The 21,600-nt window shown below is 36.9% G+C and overlaps 5 protein-coding genes across 5 annotated transcripts; 2 read left to right on the top strand and 3 right to left on the bottom strand.

The window, feature by feature from the left end:
• Positions 1-651: 651 nt before the first annotated feature.
• MONOS_14202p2 (uncharacterized protein) lies at positions 652-2,565 on the bottom strand. Its single transcript, XM_067866985.1, has 3 exons — positions 2,393-2,565; positions 1,234-2,343; positions 652-1,058 (listed from the first exon to the last, which is right to left on the bottom strand). The coding sequence occupies exons 1-3, from the start codon at positions 2,554-2,556 to the stop codon at positions 968-970; spliced, it is 1,365 nt and encodes a 454-aa protein (XP_067720358.1). The 5' UTR covers positions 2,557-2,565; the 3' UTR covers positions 652-967.
• Positions 2,566-2,586: 21 nt separating this feature from the next.
• On the bottom strand, positions 2,587-4,422 carry MONOS_14202p1 (putative nucleosome assembly protein 1-like 1). Its single transcript, XM_067866984.1, has 3 exons — positions 4,365-4,422; positions 4,228-4,260; positions 2,587-4,165 (listed from the first exon to the last, which is right to left on the bottom strand). The coding sequence occupies exons 1-3, from the start codon at positions 4,396-4,398 to the stop codon at positions 2,685-2,687; spliced, it is 1,548 nt and encodes a 515-aa protein (XP_067720357.1). The 5' UTR covers positions 4,399-4,422; the 3' UTR covers positions 2,587-2,684.
• Positions 4,423-5,104: 682 nt separating this feature from the next.
• Positions 5,105-5,902, top strand: MONOS_18223 (uncharacterized protein; the record flags this gene model as incomplete). Its single annotated transcript, XM_067871222.1, has 3 exons — positions 5,105-5,344; positions 5,392-5,691; positions 5,756-5,902. The coding sequence occupies 3 exons, from the start codon at positions 5,105-5,107 to the stop codon at positions 5,900-5,902; spliced, it is 687 nt and encodes a 228-aa protein (XP_067720356.1).
• Positions 5,903-7,275: 1,373 nt separating this feature from the next.
• On the top strand, positions 7,276-9,422 carry MONOS_14201 (Uridine kinase). Its single transcript, XM_067866983.1, has 2 exons — positions 7,276-7,532; positions 7,588-9,422. The coding sequence occupies exons 1-2, from the start codon at positions 7,316-7,318 to the stop codon at positions 9,129-9,131; spliced, it is 1,761 nt and encodes a 586-aa protein (XP_067720355.1). The 5' UTR covers positions 7,276-7,315; the 3' UTR covers positions 9,132-9,422.
• Positions 9,423-10,130: 708 nt separating this feature from the next.
• Positions 10,131-21,537, bottom strand: MONOS_14198fu14200 (uncharacterized protein). Its single transcript, XM_067866980.1, has 5 exons — positions 13,318-21,537; positions 12,586-13,091; positions 10,856-12,161; positions 10,529-10,647; positions 10,131-10,386 (listed from the first exon to the last, which is right to left on the bottom strand). The coding sequence occupies exons 1-5, from the start codon at positions 21,309-21,311 to the stop codon at positions 10,211-10,213; spliced, it is 10,101 nt and encodes a 3,366-aa protein (XP_067720354.1). The 5' UTR covers positions 21,312-21,537; the 3' UTR covers positions 10,131-10,210.
• Between the last annotated feature and the right edge of the window lie 63 nt (positions 21,538-21,600).

Here is a 21,600-nt window from a genome sequence, read left to right as displayed (position 1 = left end):
CATTTCAAATCAAATTTGCAAAGCTTATTTGTATATCTGCATAATTAACATTCTAACATATATTAAGGATAATCTTAAAATTTTTTACAAAAATTCATCATTCTTAAATAATTTTCATTTTTTCGAAAAGTGGATGAAATGAGAAAACATGTGAAAAAGAAACTTGTGAAATGTGAAAATTAATTAAAGAAATAAAAAGGATATGAGGTGTAATGATGGTGTAGCTTAAAACTTCCAGAATGTTATATTCATAGAAAGACCATCAATTCAATGATCAAAAAATAAAATTAAAAAATACCGAGATCTCAAAGTTAAAAAATTTTCGAAAAAATATTTTTTTCTGTAAAAGTTAAATATATAAAAATAAACATTTCTAGTTATTTTCTGTTGGCTACAAGCTTGTATTAAGCCGTAGCCAGCTCTACAAAAAAAAGGGTGGGGGTAAAATATAGGTCAGAGTAAAAGTGTAACCCTATTTATTCAATTCATAATCTCAATTTTTGTGACAATTGCAATAGAAAAGGAATGAAATAAAAAGATTCAAATAAAATAAAGAAATTTTCTGAAAATGTGTTTCATGTTGTATTTACTTCTAATTAATTGAATGATTTTCATCTTTTATTTTTACAAAAATTAATTGAAATAGATTGATTATTCAAGTAACAAAAAGTTCATATTTATCAAAATCATTAATAAAATGAATAGCCAAAAATCACCCTATATACATGCTTTTGAAATTCAAAAATTCTTTCACATGCGATATAACAATTACAAAAATTAAGATTTCAATTAAAAAAAGAAAAGAAAACCATAAATATTAACAAAAGAATAAACAAAAACATTAAAACTCATATAATTACAGAAGGATAATTTGCAAAAACGTGAGTAAAAATTATGCGTTTAACTCTATCGTAGAACTGATGAAAATTATAGAATGAGAAAACGTTCTAAAAAATATTTAAAAAAATTAGAATGGAGAAAGATCATGCTGCGAAACAGAAGAAACAATCCACTTATTTAATGCAAAGCAAAACGTCACAACGGCGAAACACCCATATCTATCAATCAATCGTCAAAGAACGCAGGAAATTTAATTTGAAGCAGATGAGAATATTTTTTTTATCAAAAACAGAAAAAGCGAAAGATGCATTTTTACAATTTATAATAATAAAAAAATATGAAAAATTCATAAAAAATCATATTTTCTACATAAATAAAATCAACTGCACAAACCTTAAAGGACCAGGATTTAGAATTGGAGGAAGGGTCTTTGAAGGAGTTAAGAAAGGCATCATATTCAGAATGTCAAAAGTGGATATTTCAGTCTGAGAAGCTAATTCTTTTGGAGAATAACGCGAATCTGATGATGCTGAAGAGTCAAGCGAACAAGTCAAAGAAGAAGTATTAACAGCCGATGTATTAAAAGAAGACGTAGCAGATTTATGAGCATCATCAACTTTCAGCTCTTCAATTTGCTTCTTTTTGTCTTTTTCAGGCGCATTCTCGGAGGTACAAAACGTGCATTTTTCTTTTTCTTCAGTTTGTAATCTTTCTTCTTTAATGCTTCTACAACCTTCTCCACCTTCATTTTCTAATTTAAAACATTTCGAATCAGTCTCACAAGACTGAAACTCATCACTGATCTCTTCTTTTTGCTCAATGGAAGCAATTTCCTTCGAAATTATGCCCTTTTCCATATAACCAGGACAATCGTGTGTATGGCCGTGTATCATAAGGCAAATACGTGATGTGAACGGAGTACGCAGAGGATTCATCAAAAATCTCGATAGTGAGGAAGTTCCTTGTGAAACATGCCTGCCATTCCTTCGATATGCGAATGTCGTTAATGAATGGATCGAACCACCATGACTTAGCATGAGGATGCTGCTATCAAGCGATGTATCAACATCTTCTTTCTTCTCTAATTTTTCTGCAAGAGTATTTTGTAATAACATTTCACTTAACTCAGCAATTTGACTATTCTCAATAAACTGTGAAAATTCTTTTTCACCCCTAAACGGATATCCTGGTCTGAGTTCTACTTTATTCGTAATTGGGGCAACAGACCCATGCACGCCTGCAACAAGGAGTCCATCGCATAACTTTAATACATTCCCCGTAAGTGAGTGAAAATTTAATGGAACATTTTTTGGTTGTAGCTCATATAAATAAGGGAGATCGTGATTCCCTGGAACAAAAATTATAACTTGCCCCCAGGAACTCATAAGTTGAAGAGCACGGCAAGAAAATGGTTCTAAGAGTGCTTTTTTTTCTTGTCTTTGATTTTCTTTTCCAACATTTGGATATGATACCAAATCACCTGTACAAATAATTGCATCATATCTTCAACAATACATGAAACGTGAAATTATCAGCGAATAAGTGTGCATACATTATTCTTTTTGAAATGATTAATTGTGAAAGCATATCAAGATAACTTTCTTGCTGATGAAGATCAGAAACAACTAATAGAGATAGTTCATTTTTAATCAAAGGAGTTATTAGAGGAGGTCCTTTCAGAATTGATAAAAGAACCGATTTTTCTTTTTCTTCCATAATTATTATGGGGAATAAATGATTCTTTGCAATAAACAATCAATTTGTCTGTAAATTATATTTAATTTAAGTGTTAAAAAAATAAAACAAAATGGCATTTATTCTATTACCAATAAATTAGGCAAATTTTAAAATTTGCCTTTTTTATTATGCTTTTTTAATTTGTGGTTTGATTCATCGTCACTATCGTCCTCAAGGGCAAAGTCCAAATTTTTACCTCCCTTTCCTCCCTTTCCTTGCTGTTGCAGCATCATCAACAGCTTCATCACCTGCTCTGCTGGAATGTCAACTCTTCCTCCGTCCTCATCATCATCGTCATCATCTTCATTATCCGAGTCAAAATCCATATCTTCATCATCGTCATCGTCATCATCATCTTCATACGGCTTCTCGCTGATGCTGCCTGTGAAATAGAGATACGACTGAGGAATGATCTTGTCGTGCAAATGAATAACGCTCCCGCACAGCATCCGATTCACATCGTCGTCCTCCATTGAAAACGGGTATGCCATTTCTTTCTCTTCTTTCTTCGCTTTTGCCCCGCACTCGTCATCTTCTTCGTCTTCGTCGTCATCGTCGTCGTCTTCTGAGTCATCTTCCTTTTTGTGCTTGCGCTCTTCTTTCTTCTCTGCTTTTCCTTCTGTTCTTTTCTCTTTCTCCATCATTCCTTCGCAGTATTTGCTCAATGCTTTCACTCTTTTCCCTTTTTCATTGTTTAATCGGCCAACCTTTTCTGTCAGTTCTTTCGAAGACAAAAATATATCGAAGAATGACCTGCATTCAAACACTTTCGTCGTGTGGCGTTCGATCTCTTTCTTCTCTTTCTTCTCTGCCTTTTTCTGTTTCTCATTCTTCCCTTTGTTCTTTTTGCTATTTTTGGGTTTCTCTTCTTTCTCTTTCTCTTCTTCTTCTTCTTCTTCAAATGTGATAATGTCAAATGATTTTTGCGTCAGATTATGGCCTTCTTTCCACTCAATCGCCGTTTTGTCTCCTTTCATCTCTGGCGCTCCCACTTCGTGCTGAATCGACTGTACTTTCTTTACCAATTCTTTGTTTGTGAAAAATGGATTTTCTTTGAATGAAAACTTCACAAAGACAACTCGTTCACTGGAAGATGCGGATGCGTCTTCTGTAATTCCAAATGGAGATGGCGGCTGCTCTGCAATTTCAATCCCTTCCAAATATTTCAAAGCCTCTCGATCTTGAGTTGTTATTAACATTTGGAATTGACCAGATCGTAATAAAACATTCAACCAATAGTTGGGCACTCCTTTTTCAATTCCTTCTGGACGTTTCATTTCAACTTGAACAGGCTCAACAAAACTGAATTCTTCTGCAAGATCATCATCTTTTGGTTCTTGTTCACTTTTTATAATCAATGATTGCTTTGACAAAATTGGTTTTACTTGCTCAACATGTCTTTTTTCCAATTCTTTAAGTTCATTTTCCATTTTTGTTCGTTCTTCATCAAACTGCATTTGAAGCTTTTTTAATGCACGAAGGCGACGTTTAACTTCGGAGGGATAAGTATCAAGCAATCCAGTTGGTTTTCCCATCAAAGAGTTTAATTTTTCACCCAAAATATCAGAAAAAGACATTGACGTTGTTCCTAAGTAGTAAAAATTACAAAACATAGCAATTATAAATTAAATTGAAGTCTTTTGTTCAAACCTTGAGCAAATGGGTTGAATTCCTGTGGAATAACTATTGTTTCAAGAATCAAGATAAAAGACAGAAATATTCAAATATATAAATGCAAATAATTTAATATACTTAACCGTAAGTTAAAATATCCTTTTTATTCAAACCTCCCTTTTGGTCTTCCTTGTTTACACCGCTCATAATTCAAGATTAAAACTTTAAATTATGGCTCAATCATTATCAGATTTCTGTATTCAACTGTATTAACTAAATGTTTGAAAATTCATAAGTATGAAACTTTAAAATAAAAAAGAATATTTAATCATGTATAATATAATATTTTTTGCAGGAAATGTGAAATTTTCATGAAATGGATGAGATATCGCACTTTGGCGAAGTTGGGGAACAGGGAAATGTTACATGCGATGAGGATATTGCAATTATAGAAGTTCAAAATTTTGAAGAACAACTTCATCAAATGGAATCAAGAACTTCAATTGTTCAGCAGCAGATACTTGAAGATGAAGCACATATAAAATCAAAAAGTTCACTAATTCGAGAAAGTTTGTAACAATCTATTTTATTTTTAAAATGAAGAATTTTGTTAGTTGCTTTGAAACAGACTTTTATAAACGAGGATGTTTTATCTATTGAAAACACAAGAATATCAGAATTATTGGAAACAAATAAAATAAAAAAAGAACGATTGCAGTTACAAAAAAGTGTGCTCTTTGAGCTGCTTTTTATTCTTTTATTAATTCGTTTATTAATTTTTGATTCGAAAAAAATCACAAAAGGCAATGATAATTTAAATAATCTAATTTATAAGTTAAGGAAAAAACTACTGGATTTGAAATCAGCATCATTTCATTCTCAACATGTTCGGGATGCAGAACTTTCCAAGTTCATGCCCATCATGAATGAAATGAAGGAATGGAAAGAAAAGAGAACTGTTAAGAATAGAATCCAATCAAGCGAAAAGAAATTCAATTTTATAAAAGCTATTCTTGAAAAAAAGAGTGCAGATATCGAATCTGCCACGCTTTCCACAGAAGCATTTACAGGTACTCCTCCAATTTCATCAAAATCAGACATATCTTCCCAATTAAAAATCCTTCAGACTCAATTAAAAGAAAAATTACAGGAAGTTTGACTCTTTTTTATAAAGCGATTTGTTTTTTTAAAATTTAACAGGAAAAGCAATTTTCTTCAGTTTTGGTGCAAGAGGAGTTGGCAACAGCTTCTCTTTGCGAAAATCAAGTTAAATGTCTTCTCAAAATGATTGATTCACTGAAAATAGAAATTCCCAAAATTGTAGCTGATGAACTTGAAGAAAAAAAGCAGGCTATTTATTCAAATAGTGATAATGCAAGAATGGATGATGAAATCACTTTAACAACATCTTCTGGCAAGACGAAAAAAGTTGAAAATGAAGATGGAACAATCAACGAGATGAAATCAATCCCGGTTGAACAAGAGCAAATCGAAGATTCGGTAGCGGATGAAGAATTCATTCCAAGTAATAAAGCTTTAATAAATAAACTAATAATTTCACCAGAAGCTATGGCTTCCCTTCTCTCTTCAGTGCTGCCTGTTCTTCACAAGAGCATTGCAGGGCTATCTGCACAGAGGGATATTGCATCCAGAAGGATGTGGGAAGCTCAAAGGAAAATGCTATTTCTTGAAAGAACAAGAGATCGGCTAAAGTCTGAAGTGGAAGAAATCAAAATTAAAATAAAAGAAAGACAAGCGTTTTTTGATAGTCTTGTTAACAGATAATTTTGCTTTTGAGTTTATCAAACTGTTTTATTTTATGATCAAAAAATACCATTAATATTTATGAAAATTATTCTTGCTCCAGATTCTCTTAAAGGAAACATTACTGCCGATGAAGCATGCAGTATTATGAAATCAGGCATCCATAAAATTGATCCAACAATAGATGTTATATCAATTCCAATGGCAGATGGAGGAGAAGGAACATCTTCAATAATAACTAAAAACAAAAATGGAAGATTTATTGAAAAAACTGTAACGGGACCATTGGGAGCAAAAGTTAACGCAAAATTTGGTCTCATTGATGACGATACGATTGCTGTTATTGATATGGCAAGCGCATCAGGTTTACCATTGATTCCTTATTCTGAAAGAAATCCTTTAAAAACAACTTCGTTTGGAACTGGTGAACTTATAAAGGCTGCTCTTGATTTAGGAGTAAAAAGTGTTTATATGGGGATCGGTGGCAGTGCAACAAATGACGGTGGAGTTGGGATGCTATCGGCGCTTGGTTTTCGATTTTTGGATAAAGAAGGCACAGAATTATTTGGTGGAGGAGAAATTCTCGAACAAATAAAGTCTATGGATACATCACATATACATCCCCGCCTTGGAACTGTTTCGTTTTTGGTTGCATGCGATTGTACAAATCCATTAACTGGAGAAAAAGGAGCTTCTGCGGTCTATGGCCCTCAAAAAGGAGCAACACCGGAGATGATAAAGATTTTGGATGCAGGATTGACAAATCTTGGGGAGATTTGGGCAAAATCAGGGCTGACAGATAATGTCATGCATCCAGGTGACGGGGCAGCTGGCGGACTTGGAGCGGCTCTGAGAATATGTTTGGGAGGAAAAATTGTTAGTGGGACAAGATTGGTTATGGAATGCACGCAATTTCAAAAGCATTTGGATGGAGCAGATCTTGTGATAACTTGTGAGGGGAAGGCAGATTCTCAGACAAAAGATGGAAAGTTATGCTCTGTTGTTGCAAAAGAGGCGAAAGAGAAAGGGGTTCCTGTTATACTGCTTGCTGGGGCTATTGATGGTGATCCAAACGAATTTCTGCAAACATTTCACGCAGCTGCATCTTTTTCAGCGGGGCAAGAAAGTAAAGAAGAAATGATTAGAGACAGTAAAAGAGATTTAGAGGGGATGGTGATGAATGTTATAAGGATGATTCAGATTGGATTCAAAGTGTGTGAATGTACGAAAAAGTGAACTATTTTCAAGACAATAATTGAAAAGTTTCTTTCTTTGAAAAAATAAATTTTGATCATAATTCCCTTTGTTGTAGTTAGAATTGATTTTGAAGCCGAATAGCCTTTTTATTCAAAACATAAAAATGTATCATACACAATCTTTTGCAATGCTTGAAAAATGTTCAACGCTCAGAGAAGCGTATCACGATTTTAAAGATTCAAATCTCACTGTTCATTATTTTGATGGAACAACAAAGATTTTTGAAGCACCTTGCCCCGTTAGGCTTTTGCTCGACAAATATTTGAATAAAGAATCGAAATTTGCAATTGTTGGTGCATTGGTTAATAATGAATTGATGGGTTTGATAAATTTCATGTATTTTTGATTATTTCGAATAAAAATTTTTTCTTTCAGGAATGGACGAACTAGTATTTACAAATGTTCTAACTATTGCACCAGTTTTATTGAATACATCGATCGGAGCGCAAATATATCGTCGTTCACTCCAATTTCTGCTTTCTATGGCTGTAAATAGAGTATTTCCAAAAAGAAGACTTGTTATTGGTCATTCACTTGGAAGTGGAATTTATTTTGAATTTCAAGAAGATCCCATTGAATCATTAACAGAAGATGAAATTCAAAAAATACAAGCAGAAATGGAATTAATTGTTAAATCTGACTTTCCAATAACTCGCCGTCGGATTGCATGGACAGAAGCAGTTGATCATTTTACAGCAATCGGACAAGAGCAAACAATGATGCTTGTTGCACAACACAATCGTCCGTATGTGCCAATTGTGGTTTGCGACGGCTTTATCGATATTTGGCATGGCCCTCATGTTGGATCAACCTCAATCCTCAGTCAGTTCGAGCTGAAGTTGTACGGAACAGAACACGGTTTTCTGCTGCGCTATCCGCGCTCTGCCGATCCGACGTGCGTGCCAGAATTCAAAGACATGCCGAAGATCTTCGAGACCTTCAAAGAATCGAAATACAGGGGAAAAGTGCTGGGGGTGCGTTGTGTTGGGGATTTGAACAGGCTTATTGGCCGCGCAACCAAAGGAGAGCTCCAGTCATACATTCACGTGTCCGAAGCACTGCATGAAAGACAGCTGGTGGCTGTGGCTGAGAAAATCGTGACGTGCCCGTCGGTCCATCTTGTTTTAATAGCAGGGCCTTCTTCTTCGGGAAAAACGACGTTTGCGCGGAAGCTGTGTGTGCAGCTGCAAGTGTTTGGGAAGCAGCCTCAATGCATTTCGCTGGACGATTTCTACGTCAACAGAGACAAGATGCCTAAGGACGAGAAGGGGGACTACGATTTCGAGGCCGTTGAGGCGCTGGACCTGCCGTTCTTGAACGAGTTTCTGCTGAAATTACTCCGCGGAGAAATAGTAACACTGCCAAAGTTCGATTTCAAGACGGGAACAAGAAAAGAAGGGAAGCAGATGCAGCTGAGCATCAGTGCAATTATTGTGATGGAAGGCATCCACGGATTAAATGACAGACTAACAGCGATGATCCCCCAAGAGCAAAAGTACAAGATCTTCATTTCTGCTCTGACACAGCTCAATCTGGACGATCACAACCGCATCCCCACAACAGACAATAGACTGTTGCGAAGGCTGGTGAGGGATTTTCAGTTCCGCGGGTTGTCAGGCGAAGAGACTTTGATGCGGTGGCCTTCAGTGAGAGCAGGCGAAGAAAAGTACATTTTCCCTCATCAGGGCAATGCAGACTTCATATTCAACTCAGCACTTGATTATGAGCTGGCTGCACTGAAAGTGATTGCAGAGCCGCTCTTGAAGAACATCAGGCCAACCACCCCGGTGTATCATGAGGCGCTGAGGCTGCTGTCGTTCTTGCAGAATTTTGATCCAATTCCACACAAGTACATTCCTGATTGTTCTATATTGAGAGAGTTTATTGGAGATTCACCTTATCATCCTGATGATCACTGAACATTACAATTTACAAATATTTTTTTGAAATAGTTTTGATTTTTTCGCTTCAATTTTCACGATTTAGATTTGTCATTTTTATTTTTTGATAAATCAACTTATCTTGTTTAATTTTTCAGTATTTTAGATTAATTATGTTTAAAGTTCATTTTCGAAGTTATTATACTTATTTTGATCTACTTATAATTTCCGTTAAGAGTTTAAGTTTTTGATTTTGGATATTGTAACCATTTGAAGGTCCTCAAATTTATGAGCGCACAAGAGTTGCACTCAATAAAAATAGAACATTTACGCCCAAAGCCAATTATTCTTCCTTCAGAAACTACGAAAGAAGAAACAAAAAACAACAGTGAAATTCATTCAAATGAGATGCACTCCACAAAAATTGTAGACATGACAGTAAATGATATTTTACGTCAGGATAATGGAACAAATGTCCCGGAAACCCTTTTGAAAAGCATGGCTCCATCATGTTCATTCTGGAACGTTGTTTTAATAGTTGTGCTTTGTTTAATTTCCTTATCAGTTCTGGGACTTGGGTGTGTCTTTTTTATTGTTATTTGTTATTTAAAAAATATTTTCCATATTTTTCTTGATTTCCTTTGTGCTCAAGTTGTTGGATGCTTTTGCAATTGCATGATCAATGGGGAATAGGAGCAGTTGTTTTTGGTTCGTGCATACTTATAATCCCGATATATCAATCTGTCTCCCTTTGTTGCGCAAGAAGAAAGTTTTTAAGCTGAAGGCTTAGAAAAGGAAAGAAAATGTAATTATCTTATTTTAATATTTCCATTATCAGAGAGAATTTATCTTGCTTTCAGTTGAATTTTTCTTTCACTCATTTTCTTATTTTGTTCACAATCTTTATCAACCTGATTTAAAGTATTTTTGCAGCGAATTTTTTATTGATCTGTATTACATCTTTATTCATTTTTCTTTTTTCGTTTTTGTATTTCAAGGTAATACAAATGTTTTATGATATTTTGCATAAATACTTCATTTGACCTTTTTGTTTTTCTTTTGTATACAACAAAACAAAAAACACACAAACACTAATATTTTTTTTTAATATTTATTTACTACTCTTGTTTCTTGCTAATGTCTTTTATGGCTTTTGCATTTTCATACAGCTCTTGAAACATCTCCACGTTTGTGCTTGCAGTGAGGATGCGCCCTTCAATTGGAGCTTTTGCGCTCTTGTCAATCACGTCAAACAGCCGAAACGCAGCTTTTATGGTGTCAATGTGCTGAATAACTGTTGGAAGAAATTATGAATTTAAAAGGTTAAAAAAAATTCATTTGTAAAAATTTCAAAAGCAATTATTAGAAACAAAAATAATAACAGAATTTATAAGAGAAAGAAAGAAAGAAAGAAAGATATAAAAATGAGTTCAAACCAGTTTCAGCAAGAAGAACAATCGCCCAAGAAGGCTGAGGAGGCCGAGGAAGAGAATGAATTGGATTTGACAGAGGAGAACGCCCTTCTGAAGAACGTCGAAGTTGCAATGATACAAATCTGATATATATATGAAAAAATGTATTGAGAAAATAAGAGGATTAAAAGTGTTGAAAAATGAATGAAATAAAGAAAAAAATTTGAAAATAGAAGAAAAATATTGAAAAATAAGCAAAAATACAATAAATCACAATGAAAAACCCTTCTCTTTCCAAAAGAAAAAGAAAAAAAATAGAAAATCCTCTTCAAAAAACACCTCACCACATACTCCCTTTTTGCATTGTTCAATATAATCTGCTCAGTCTTCAACTGCTCCTTCAGCGCAGCATCCAACATGAGCGAGCATTTCAACAGCCCCACTGCAGACATCTCATTCATTTCGAGTGTTAAACTCTCTTCAATCAAACTGATAAGCACCGAAAGCACATCCACCTCCCCCAAAATATCACTAACACACTGCTCTCTTAGCTGTTTTTTCATTTTCTCCTCTTTTTCTTTTTCTTTTTCTTTCTCTTTTTCTTTCTCTTTCTCGCTTTCTTCACCAAAAATCGCATTTACTTCATCGATATTTTCATACTCTTTCTCGTTTTCTGCTTCTTTTTCGTCCAATTTGAACATTTCTCCTTCGATCATTTCCTTCACAGCCTCATTTCTGTTTTCTTCCATCATCATCATCATCAGCCCTTTCGAGTTATTTTCGCTCTCACTCCCTTCTCCTCTTCTTTCTTTTCCTTCTTCTCCTCCCTCCCTTCCTTCTTCTTCCTCTTTCCCTTCTCCCTCTTCTCTTTTATTCCCTCCCCTTCTTCCACCACCACCATCACCATCACCACAATACAGCATATACGTCAACCCAATCACTTTCCTCAGCCTCTCGGTCATCAAACCCAAGAAATCTGCATTCGCCTCTTCATCCGAAATATCATTTGCCACCTCCACAACACAGGGCAACCTATGCCTCGCACCAGGAAGCGTTCCGGTTGTATTCACAACCGTCCTCACACAGCTTCCCCCTGCTGCGCCTGGAGCACTTTCAGAAGGAGCAAATAAATCAACAGCACGAAGTTCAGAGGTTGTTCCTTTGGCGGCGGAGAAAAGAGAGCGGGAAAGCTGCATTTCATAGTGGGAACGGCTGGTTTCGAGGAAGAAGAAGGTGTCGTGTTCGGAAGAGGGAGAAGGAGAAGGAGAAGGAGAAGGAGAGGGAAGAAGAGGAAGAGGAAGAGGAAGAGGAGGATGAGAGGAAGGAGAAGATGAGGAGGAGGAAGGAGGAGGAAGGAGAGGGAAAGGAAGAGAAGGAGATGGTGTGTTTGAGAAAGTAAATGCATCAGAAGAAGAAGAAGAAGAAGAAGAAGAAGAAGAAGAAGAAGAAGAAGAAGAAGAAGAAGAAGAAGAAGGAAAGAGCAAAGGAAAGAGGGTAAGGAAATCAGAAGTCTGCGACGCAACTGAAGCAGATCTTTCGATTCCAATGTTTTCTTCGAAGTTTTTGGCGTTTTCAATTTTTTGATTTTGACACGCGAAATGCGAAAGAGAAGGATGGCCTGTGGAAAACTTCATGGGACACTCAGAATAAGGAAAAGCTGTGAAGATGATTAAAAAAAAAAAACCATAATAATAATAACATTATAGCAGAAATAGAGAATACATAAACAAGAAAACAATTAATGATGTATTAAAAGTTTGAATAAATATTGATTTTGATAAGAAAGAAAGAAAGAAAAAGAGAAAGAAAGAAAGAAAGAAAAAGAGAAAGAAAGAAAGAAAGAAAAAGAGAAAGAAAGAAAGAAAGAAAGAAAGAAAGAAAGAAAGAAAGAAAGAAAGAAAGAAAGAAAGAAAGAAAGAAAGAAAGAAAGAAAGAAAGAAAGAAAGAAAGAAAGAAAGAAAGAAAGAAAGAAAGAAAGAAAGAAAGAAAGAAAGAAAGAAAGAAAACAATCGAAAGAATCCTAAATTCTCCTTCTGTTTCAATTTTTAAGCTCCTTCTTTCTTCTCCATCTTCTTTCACACCTTGAAACACCTGCACCACATCCTTCCCGCACCCCGGCGGAATCACATTCGACGACGAAATCAAAAGCGCATCCGGAAACTCTTCTTTCAGAACCTTTTGGATCGACCCCAACGTTTCTGTTGGAGAAGCAGCAAATACAAACAGCATTTCTTCAGTCAGTTTTGCGTCTGTTTGATCTTTTGACATGTCAAATTGCGCCTCGCTCGCAAATTGCGCCATGTCAAAAACGAAATCCACCGAGCGCGGAGTTTTTCCGGACTGCGTATTTCTCCGGTCGCTTCCTTGAAAAGTGCTGTTTTCCTCTGAAAAGGCTGTGGATTGCTTCAGAATTCTGACTGCGAAGTAAGTCGAAGGCAGAAAAGCAGAAACAGAAGAGCAATTAGACAAAAGAGAAGAAAGAGGAGGAATAATTTTGAGAAGAGAAGAAGGAGAAGTGGCAGTGGGGGAAGGGAGGTATGTGCCTGACTGAAGGAGAGAGAGGGCGGAATCTGCTGTAACCAATGCTCTGGATGGGGAATTTGAAGATTTTGAGGTTAAATTTGTGATAAAAAAAGAAAAATAAATTAAAAATTATTTTCGTTATCGTAAAAAGCATAAAAAAAGACAGTATTTAAAAAAACGAAGATTTAACAATAAATAAATAAATAAATAAATAAATAAATAAATAAATAAATAAATAAATAAATAAATAAATAAATAAAAACCAGAAAAAATTGAGTAACAAAGCAAACCTTGTCCACAAGTGTGCCTTCTGGAACAGCTGCGCCAGCTTCACCAGGAACAACGGCGGATCTTCTGTTGACAACACATTTCCTTCTCCATCAAATGGAACATGTTTTTCAATCACCATTCGCTGAATCAGTCTTGGCAGCACCAAAACAGCGCTTTCTTCTTCTTCTGCTTGTCCGCTGGTGAAAATGCACTTTCTTTCTTTTTCTTTGAAATTTCTGAAATTTATTGAAAATACTTCTTCATCCTCAAACAACTCACGAAAGCTCTGTTCTTCTTTCTCCTCCCCTTCACACCCTCCCCTTTCACCCCCGCTCTCTTCAAACTTCCCTTCCCTCTCTTCCATCCAGTAATACTCATCGTCCTCCTCATACACCTCATCACTAATCGTATACAACTGCCCCGCCCTCCACCCTCCCTCACAACACCTCCCTTTCTTCTCCTTCTCCTTCTCTTCTTTCTCCTTCTTCTCCCTCTGCCCCTTCAGCCACCTCTTCGCCTTCTCCCCTTCCCACTCGCCCATCGCATCCACCAGCTCCATCCGGTTCACCAGCACAAACGCTGCTTCTGCATCTCTTCCAATCAGCCTGTCAAAATGCGCAAGCGCATTCGCATAGCCCACTGCCCTTGTGTCATTCAGCTGTGCTGTGAAGAGAACCAACCTCCAAAGACAATTGACGACTCTTTCTTCACACACAAGCAGTGTTTGCCTGTCATTTACTGCGCTTCTTGTGTTTCTCAGGCAAAACATCAGTTTTTTCATTAAAGAAAGAACAGATTCAAGTTCAGTCGACATAATTTCGCATTGCTTCGGGAAAATTGAATCGTCAATGCGAAATTCTTCCTCCTCCTCTTCTTCTTCTGTTGCAGTAATTGTTATTGCTTCTGTTAATGTTGCATCTTTTGCTGCTTTTGCGGTTTTTGCCGTTTTTGTTGTTCTTGTTGAAGTGGCAGTGTGCGAAAACGAGGAAGAAGCTGAACATTTCTGTTTAAAATTGCTTTTCCCCTTCTCCTTCGTTAAAGAAAAACTATTCTTCTTTGATTCATAAGGTGGCATAAACACCGAATTCCAATAAATTCCTTGCTGAAGTCCAAAATTTATGTGATTGCGATAAAAAGGCTGGTTGAATGCAGAAGTGTCTGTGGTGAACGAGGTGAAAGAGGAGGAAGAGGTAAGTGTGGCTATTGATTGGGAATCAGAAGTGGTTGCTTGAAAATGCTGTTCTTTGAATGAATGACTGCTTTCTTCCTCTTCCTCTTCTGCTTCTGCTTCTGCTTCTGCTTCGTCTTTTTTAGCTTCATTTGCTTCTTCTTCTGATTGGTATTTTTCTTCTTTGCTTTCTTCTTTATATTCGTCTTTGAATGCTGAAAAACCATTTCCTTCTGCTGAATCTGTTGATTGCCCTGAAAATGTTCGATTTCTTTGTGAAATAACTTCAGAATGTTTGATATGGGTGCCATTTGAAGAAGAAGAAGAAGAAGAAGAAAACGATGATGATGAAGATGAATTATTTTCCACTTTACATGATTTTTGTTGCTCTTCCATTTTCTCTCTATCTTCTTGCTGAAACAGATTTATTGGATTATCTTCACCCCCTCCATCTCTTTCTCTCTCTTGTTCGTTTTCATTCTCTCTTTCTCCTTCCATCACTTTTCCTTTCTCATTCATTTTCTCTATTCCTTTCATTTTCTCTCTCAAAATCTTGTTCTTCTCCTTCATTTCTCTTTCTTTCTCTCTCACAATCTTCCATTCCGGCACATCTTCCAGCAGTTCATTAACATTCATCAGGACTCTTCTTATCACATTCATCGAATATTCAGCTGCTGCTACTCCATTCGACAGCAATTCAACAGAAATCAATGTGAAAAATGACCTTTCGCTCTGTTTGAAGTCGTCGTTGAACCGAAAATCGGTCAAAACGCACAAAGAAACACACGTTTCCAGCTGTTTCAAGACAGAATTTTGGATATTTTCAATACAAACAGCAAAATTCATGTGGTTTTGGCGTTGAACACATCGTTTTTTCACTGAAATTCCTGTTTTTTGTTGCTCAGAATCAGAAATTTGACAAGTTAATTTTTTGAATGTGTTTGGGAAGAGCTCAAAGGAAGTGTTGGCAGCAGATGAAGAGGTGGAGGAGAGGGTGGAGGCTGTGGAAGAGCGATCAACAGGAACTTGAGACAATTCAATTGAAGCTGATTTTGAGGAAGAAGAGGAGGAAGAAGAAGAAGAAGATGATGATAAAGAGCTCATAGAAACCTGATCCAAACAATCATAACTTTCCCTTTCTCTCTCCTCTTTCTCTTTCTGCTGTTTCACATGTTTATCCACTTTCACCAGAGTTCTCATCAAAGGCAACAAAAGCTCAATTGCTGGTTGTTGTGTGATTGTTCCGCACTGAAGCAGAAGAGCTCGAAGAAGATGCAAACCAATTGAACTGATTTTCCCAATTGTCTCTATCAAAAGCAAAGATTGAGTGAAATTCGAAGAGAAAAGGCGTTTTGAATTATTTTGGCGTTGTTGTTTGAATGAGAAAGGGATTATTTCTGTGAATTCAGAGCTAAATGTGAAAGAATCTTGTTCTGTTGCTTCTTTTTCTTTTTCTTTCTCTCTTCTTTTCTTTTCTCTCTCTTCCTCTTGTTTTCTTTCTTCTCCCTCTCCTTCTCCTTCTCTTTCCTCTCCTTCCTCTTCCTCTTCCCCTTCCTCTTCCTCCCTCTCCATCATCTCCACAACCCCAACCCACTTCAAAGCCGACGCTGACAACTTCACAATGGAACTCCAAACTTTCCAATTGCCTTCTTCCTCTGCATCAACAAACATGTTGTGCAAAACAGCCAAAATGCGATGCGAACTCATCAAAAAGGACAAAGCTATTTGAGAAACACGAAGTTTCTGGGTGTTTTGGGTTTTATTTGACTTTTGTGATTTGTGTGATTTCAATGTTTTCAATGTGATGTTATTAATATTGTTGACATTATTAGCATTATTATTATTGTCAATAATATCATTGCAATTATTGCGATTATTATTATTATTATTATTACCATTATTATTATTATTATTATTTATCCTGCTAATCTTTTCCATTTCTCCCAACAAAACATCACAACACACCGCAAACGAAGTCAAAAGCTTTGAGAAAACGAGGCAAGCTGCTTTGTGCGAAGGGCAGAAAGGTAGAAGAGCCAATTGAAGCAAAGAACAATTGTCTTTGGTGAGCTGGTGGATAAAGAGAGAGAGAGATTCTAAACAGGAGAGGGAGAGGAAAGAGGAGGAAGGAGAAGAAGAGGAGGAGGAAGAAAAAGATAATGATGATGAAATAAATGAAGAAGAAGAAGAAGAAGAAGAAGATGGAGAAGAAGAAGAAAGTGAAGATGAAATAGAAGAAGAAGAAGAAGAATTATAATCATCTTCATTTCCTTTATTTTGTACATTAGCAAGTGCAAACGACAAAATTCTGAAGTAAACAGTGAAAAGTTGGCTTGAAATGTTTTTCAAGAAAGATAAGCTTTTCTTTTCAAACAAGGAAACAGAAGAAGAATGCGAAATTATGCTGAAATATGAACAAGAAAGAGATTTTAGAAGGGAAATGGTGTCTGAAGAAGAAGAAGAGGAGGAAGAAGATGGAGAAGAAGAGAGAGAAGAAGAAGAAGCATCCAATAAACAATTCGTTCCAAAGTTATTGAAAGAGCATCGAAGCAAAGAACACACAGACGGAATTAAAAGCGAACGCAGGGCAAAAACAGGAGTTTGAACGGAAGAGAAAATGAAGCTGATTTCTTTCAGGTTGATGATTCGGTTAATCGAAGAATTATTTTTGGAATTGGAATTTTCTTCAAAGTTATTTGGAGAATGTTGTGTTTCATTGCATTCTTCTTCTTCTTCTTCTTCTTCTTCTTCATCGTCATCTTCTTCTTCACTGTTTTCTTCCTCTTCTTCTTCATAATCTTCTACCTTCTCTTCTTCTCCTTCACCTTTTTTTCTCTCTCTTCTTCCTCTTCCTCTTCCCTTTTCCCCTCTTCCCTTTTCCCCTCTTCCTCCTCTTCTTCTTCCTTCTTCTTCTTCTCCTCCATATATAACCCTACACAGCCTCATTCCAAAACAGTTCAATTTCTTCATCGAAGCACATTTCTTCACTATAAAACTCAACATTCCTTGAAATTCCTTATTTTCCAACAAAAACGGAGAAATAACAGGAAAAAGACGAGAAAGAGAAAGAATACAGCTTTGAAGCAATAAAATGCCTTTTTCTTCTTCTTCTCTTTCTTCTTTTCCTTTCTCTGTTCCTTTCTCTTTCTCCTTAACCTCTGATATATTTTCTTCTTTTCCTTCTCCTTCTTCTCCCTTTCCTCCCTTTTTCCCCATTTTTTCTTCATTTTCTGTTGAATTTGTTATCCATTTTGTGTTTAGAAGGCGACAAAGAAGAGAAACGAAGCGGAAAACGAAGGAAATCCAAAGATTGAGGTGAGTGAAGTGATATTGCTGAGAAGGCGATTGAATCAAGAGAGAAGAAGAAGAGGAGGAGGAGGAAGAGGAAGAAGAAAATTGTTGTGGATTTAATGTGAGTGAGCCTGAAGGAGGAAATACTTCAGAAGAGAAGGAAAACGATGAATGAGGTGAAGGTGAAACAGAAAGGGAAGCATTTGATGATGGCGTGGCATTACCAGAAGAAGAAGAAGAGGAGGAGGAGGAAGAAGGTGTGCCGGCAACGGGGGAATTATTATTATTATTATGGTTTATTTTAAAATTATTTATATTATTATTGTGGGTGCAATTTGACATGGAACATGTCAAAGTTGGCAGTGAAACAGTCTCTGAAGTGTTTAATTTCTGTGCCATTTGCGACAAAAGTGGAGAAGAACCAGAAATTTTATTATTATTAGAAAAATTTGTTTTATTTGCTTCTAATTGAAATTCCTTTTGAGAAGAAGGAGAAGAAGAAATATCCTTTGAAAGAGGAGAAAAAGAAAGAAGTTGAGAATTTTGGAATTGTTTTGGGTTTGTTTGCTGATTGAGAAGTTTTTGTTGGATTTGAAGAAAAGATTCATTTTGGCTAAGTTGTTGTTGTTGGGGATGTTGATGTTGTGAAAGAGGAGAAGAGGAAGAAGAGGAAGAGGAAGAGGAAGAAGAAGAAGATGATGATGATGAAGATGAAATAAAAGGAGGAGGAGGAGAAGAAGAAGAAGATGATGATGACGACGATGAATAAGAACAATAATAATCACTAAATTTCTTCTGTTTATTATAATTATTATTATTATTATTATGATTCACAACCCCCACAAAAGCATTTGAAAACACCATTTTCATTATTTCCGCTGCACCCGGAACGAAAAAAAACGCTAAGTCATTTTTGTTCAAACAGCCTTTTTCAATCAAATCCAAAGTTTGTTGGACGATTTGAGCAGAAATAGAAAGAGGAAGGAGAGAGAGGGAGGAGAGGAAGGAAGGGGATGAGGAGAATGAAGAAGAAGAAATAGGAAAGGAAGGAGAAGAAGAAGAAGGTGAGGAGGAAGGTGAGGAGGAAGAGGAAGAGGAAGAGGAAGAAGAAGAAAATGGTGAAGAAGAATTTGAAGAATTATCATAGAAATCTGACGAAAGAGCCACAAACAGCCCACAAATAAGCTTCATGAGGTGATATTTTGCCTCTTCCAGCTCCGAAACCGAAGAAAGAAGAGAGAAAAGAGGAGGAGAAGGACAAAGTGAAGTGAAAATGGAGTTGTTTTGAGTGAAATGCGATGTGAAATAGAGAAAATTCTGGTGAAGAGAAGAAGAGGAGAAGGAAGAAGAAGAAGAAGAAGAAGAAGGAAGAGGAGGAGGAAGAGGAAGAGGAAGAGGAAGATGAGAAGGAGAAGGAGAAGGAGAAGGAGAAGAAGAAGAAGAGGAGGAGGAGGAAGAAGAAAGAGGTGTAATTGGAGAATTTTGAGTGCAGCGAGATAATTTTGAAGGAGAAGAAGAAGAAGAAATCAAAGACGTGCGATTTTGAGGTGAATAAGAAGAAGGTGAAGTAGCATAATCATTTTCATTATCTTCTTCTTCCTCTTCTTCTTCACTTTCTTCTCCTTTTCTTCTTCTTCTTCTTTTCATTTTGCCTTCATCATTCAAATCTGTTTGAGATGAAGAATTTGCCTCAGAAGACGCAAAATTTGAGAGAAAGAACAGAAATTCACCAAAAGTGACATATCGATCGTCATTGTAATTTTTATAATAATACTGATTTTTGTTCTCATTATACCTTTCTAACTCCAATTCTTCTTCTCCTTCTCCTCTTCTTCCCTCTTCTCCCTCTTCTCCCTCTCTTCCTCCTTCCCCTTCTTCTCCCTCTTCCCCTTCTCCTTCTTCCTCCATCTCCTTCACCCACCCCTCCACTTTATGCACCAGATGAGCTGCAAACGACACAAAATCGCTTCGACACACCGTTTCAATCGAATGGTCAGCAACAAAGCGAAGCAAAGGCAAGAAATCTTGCTTTTCAAAGGGCGAATAAAGGAAAGCGAACAAGGAAGGATCAGAGGTGAGTTCGCGTGTGGTGCAGGAGAAGGAGATGGGGAGAGAGAGAAGAGAAGAAGAAAGAGAAGAACTGCGGCGGTCGGGCGAGGAGAGGAGGTAGAAAGGGAGGAAGGAGAAGGAGAGGGGAGGAAGGAGAGAAGAAGGGAAGGCGATGGTGGAGGTGTATGTGGGGAGAGAAGGGGTGAAGTGATGGGAAGAAGAAGAGGTAAATGAAGAAGAGGAAGAGGAAGAGGAAGATGATGATGTATGTATGAAACAATCATGGCAATGCTCAGCAGGCAAATGTGATATAAGAGCATTGTGAGTGATGCGAATGTTCGGCTTGTTCCAAAATGCCCTCATTTGTCTGATCGAATCATCTGCTAAATCCACTCTGAATGCGACCCGCGGCTCGTTTTGCTTGGCATTTTCGCTCATTTCAAACATTCCTCCTCCTCCTCCTCCTTCTCTTCTTTCCCTCCCTTCTCCTCGTCCTCGTCCTCCTCCTCTTTCTTTTCCTTCCGCAACCGCTCCGTTTGCACCCGCGCTGCTGCCTGCCCCTGCTCCTATGCCCAGCCCACTGCCAAGCCCTGCTTCTATCCCACTCCCAGACCCAGCTCCAGCATCACCCTCACTCTCTGACTGCTCCTCTGCTTCTTCTCTCCACTCGAACTCCTCTTCGCTCAGCACATCGCCCACGCGGAACCCAGCCGCCGGCGGGAGAGGGTCCGGCGGGGCGCCCGGGTAGAGCACGAGGGAGTACTCGCCCGGTGGGCGCATAATGTGTGGGGCAGAGTGCAAGGCAAAGACACAGTGTGCAAAGGCTTCGGAAGATGAAGGCATGTCAAATTCTTTGGGGAAAGGGAAGGGGTGCGAAGTGGCGGAGGTGCTGTGGGAAGAACGAGATGGAATCCCTGAGGAACGATGCAGTGAGGAAGTCGAAGATGAACGAGATTTCAAAGAATGGAGTGTCAGAACGAGATGTGTTGCATCATCCATGACAGCTGAAGATGGCAATCTGAAACATATCGAATCATGCTCTGCTTCTTCATGAAAAGAATTTTGATGCTTAAGGCCCAATCCCTTGGATAAGTACTCTCTTTTAAGAAAATAGTTCTTTCCGCCTTTATTCACATTACAATGAGAAAAATGTGCCACTGATGATTGACCAGATAGTCCGATTCCAGAAGATCCAACAACATTAACTACAATCAAAAAGTCTTCTTTCAAGCATTCTATCAACTTATCAGTTGATGTTTTCTTCTTTGACGCATCATTAGGTAACTGTATACCATTTTTTAATGAAGAAGAACTTACAAACTCAGTATTTTGCTTATTCAAGTTTGATAATCTTGCAAGAGGGTTGCTAATTTGCATTGGAACATAAAAAGGGGAAGAGTCGTTCTCCTTTAACGAGTCAATAAATGATTCAATTAATATTTGAAACAGTTTTACATCAATTCTAATTTCCAAAATATTATCTGTGGAATTGGGATATTCGTGCATTTTTCTCAACAAATTCAAATTACGAATGCTCTGTAGATTTCTAAAATTCTTTGTCACTATTAGCGTTGTTATAATATCTTATTAACAATGAACAGGTCGAATGTAATTCGAAATTGGTAATTTTCACTTGAAAATGAGTAAATTATAATTCTATAAAATTCTTTAGAAATAATTTCAAATAGTATTTGCATAAAAACATAAGAATTAGCAAGCAGAAGCGCAACACACCTCAAAATCCCCTTTTTTTGTTTTCAAAAAAAAATTCATGATCAAAAAATAATAATATTTG

The sequence above is a fragment of the Monocercomonoides exilis genome (assembly GCF_001643675.1).
Source record: "Monocercomonoides exilis strain PA203 chromosome Unknown scaffold54-601524, whole genome shotgun sequence".
NCBI classification, from domain to species: Eukaryota; Preaxostyla; order Oxymonadida; family Polymastigidae; genus Monocercomonoides; species Monocercomonoides exilis.
The sequence above is the reverse complement of the archived record's forward strand: the minus strand, read 5'-3'. Positions and strand labels throughout refer to the sequence as shown.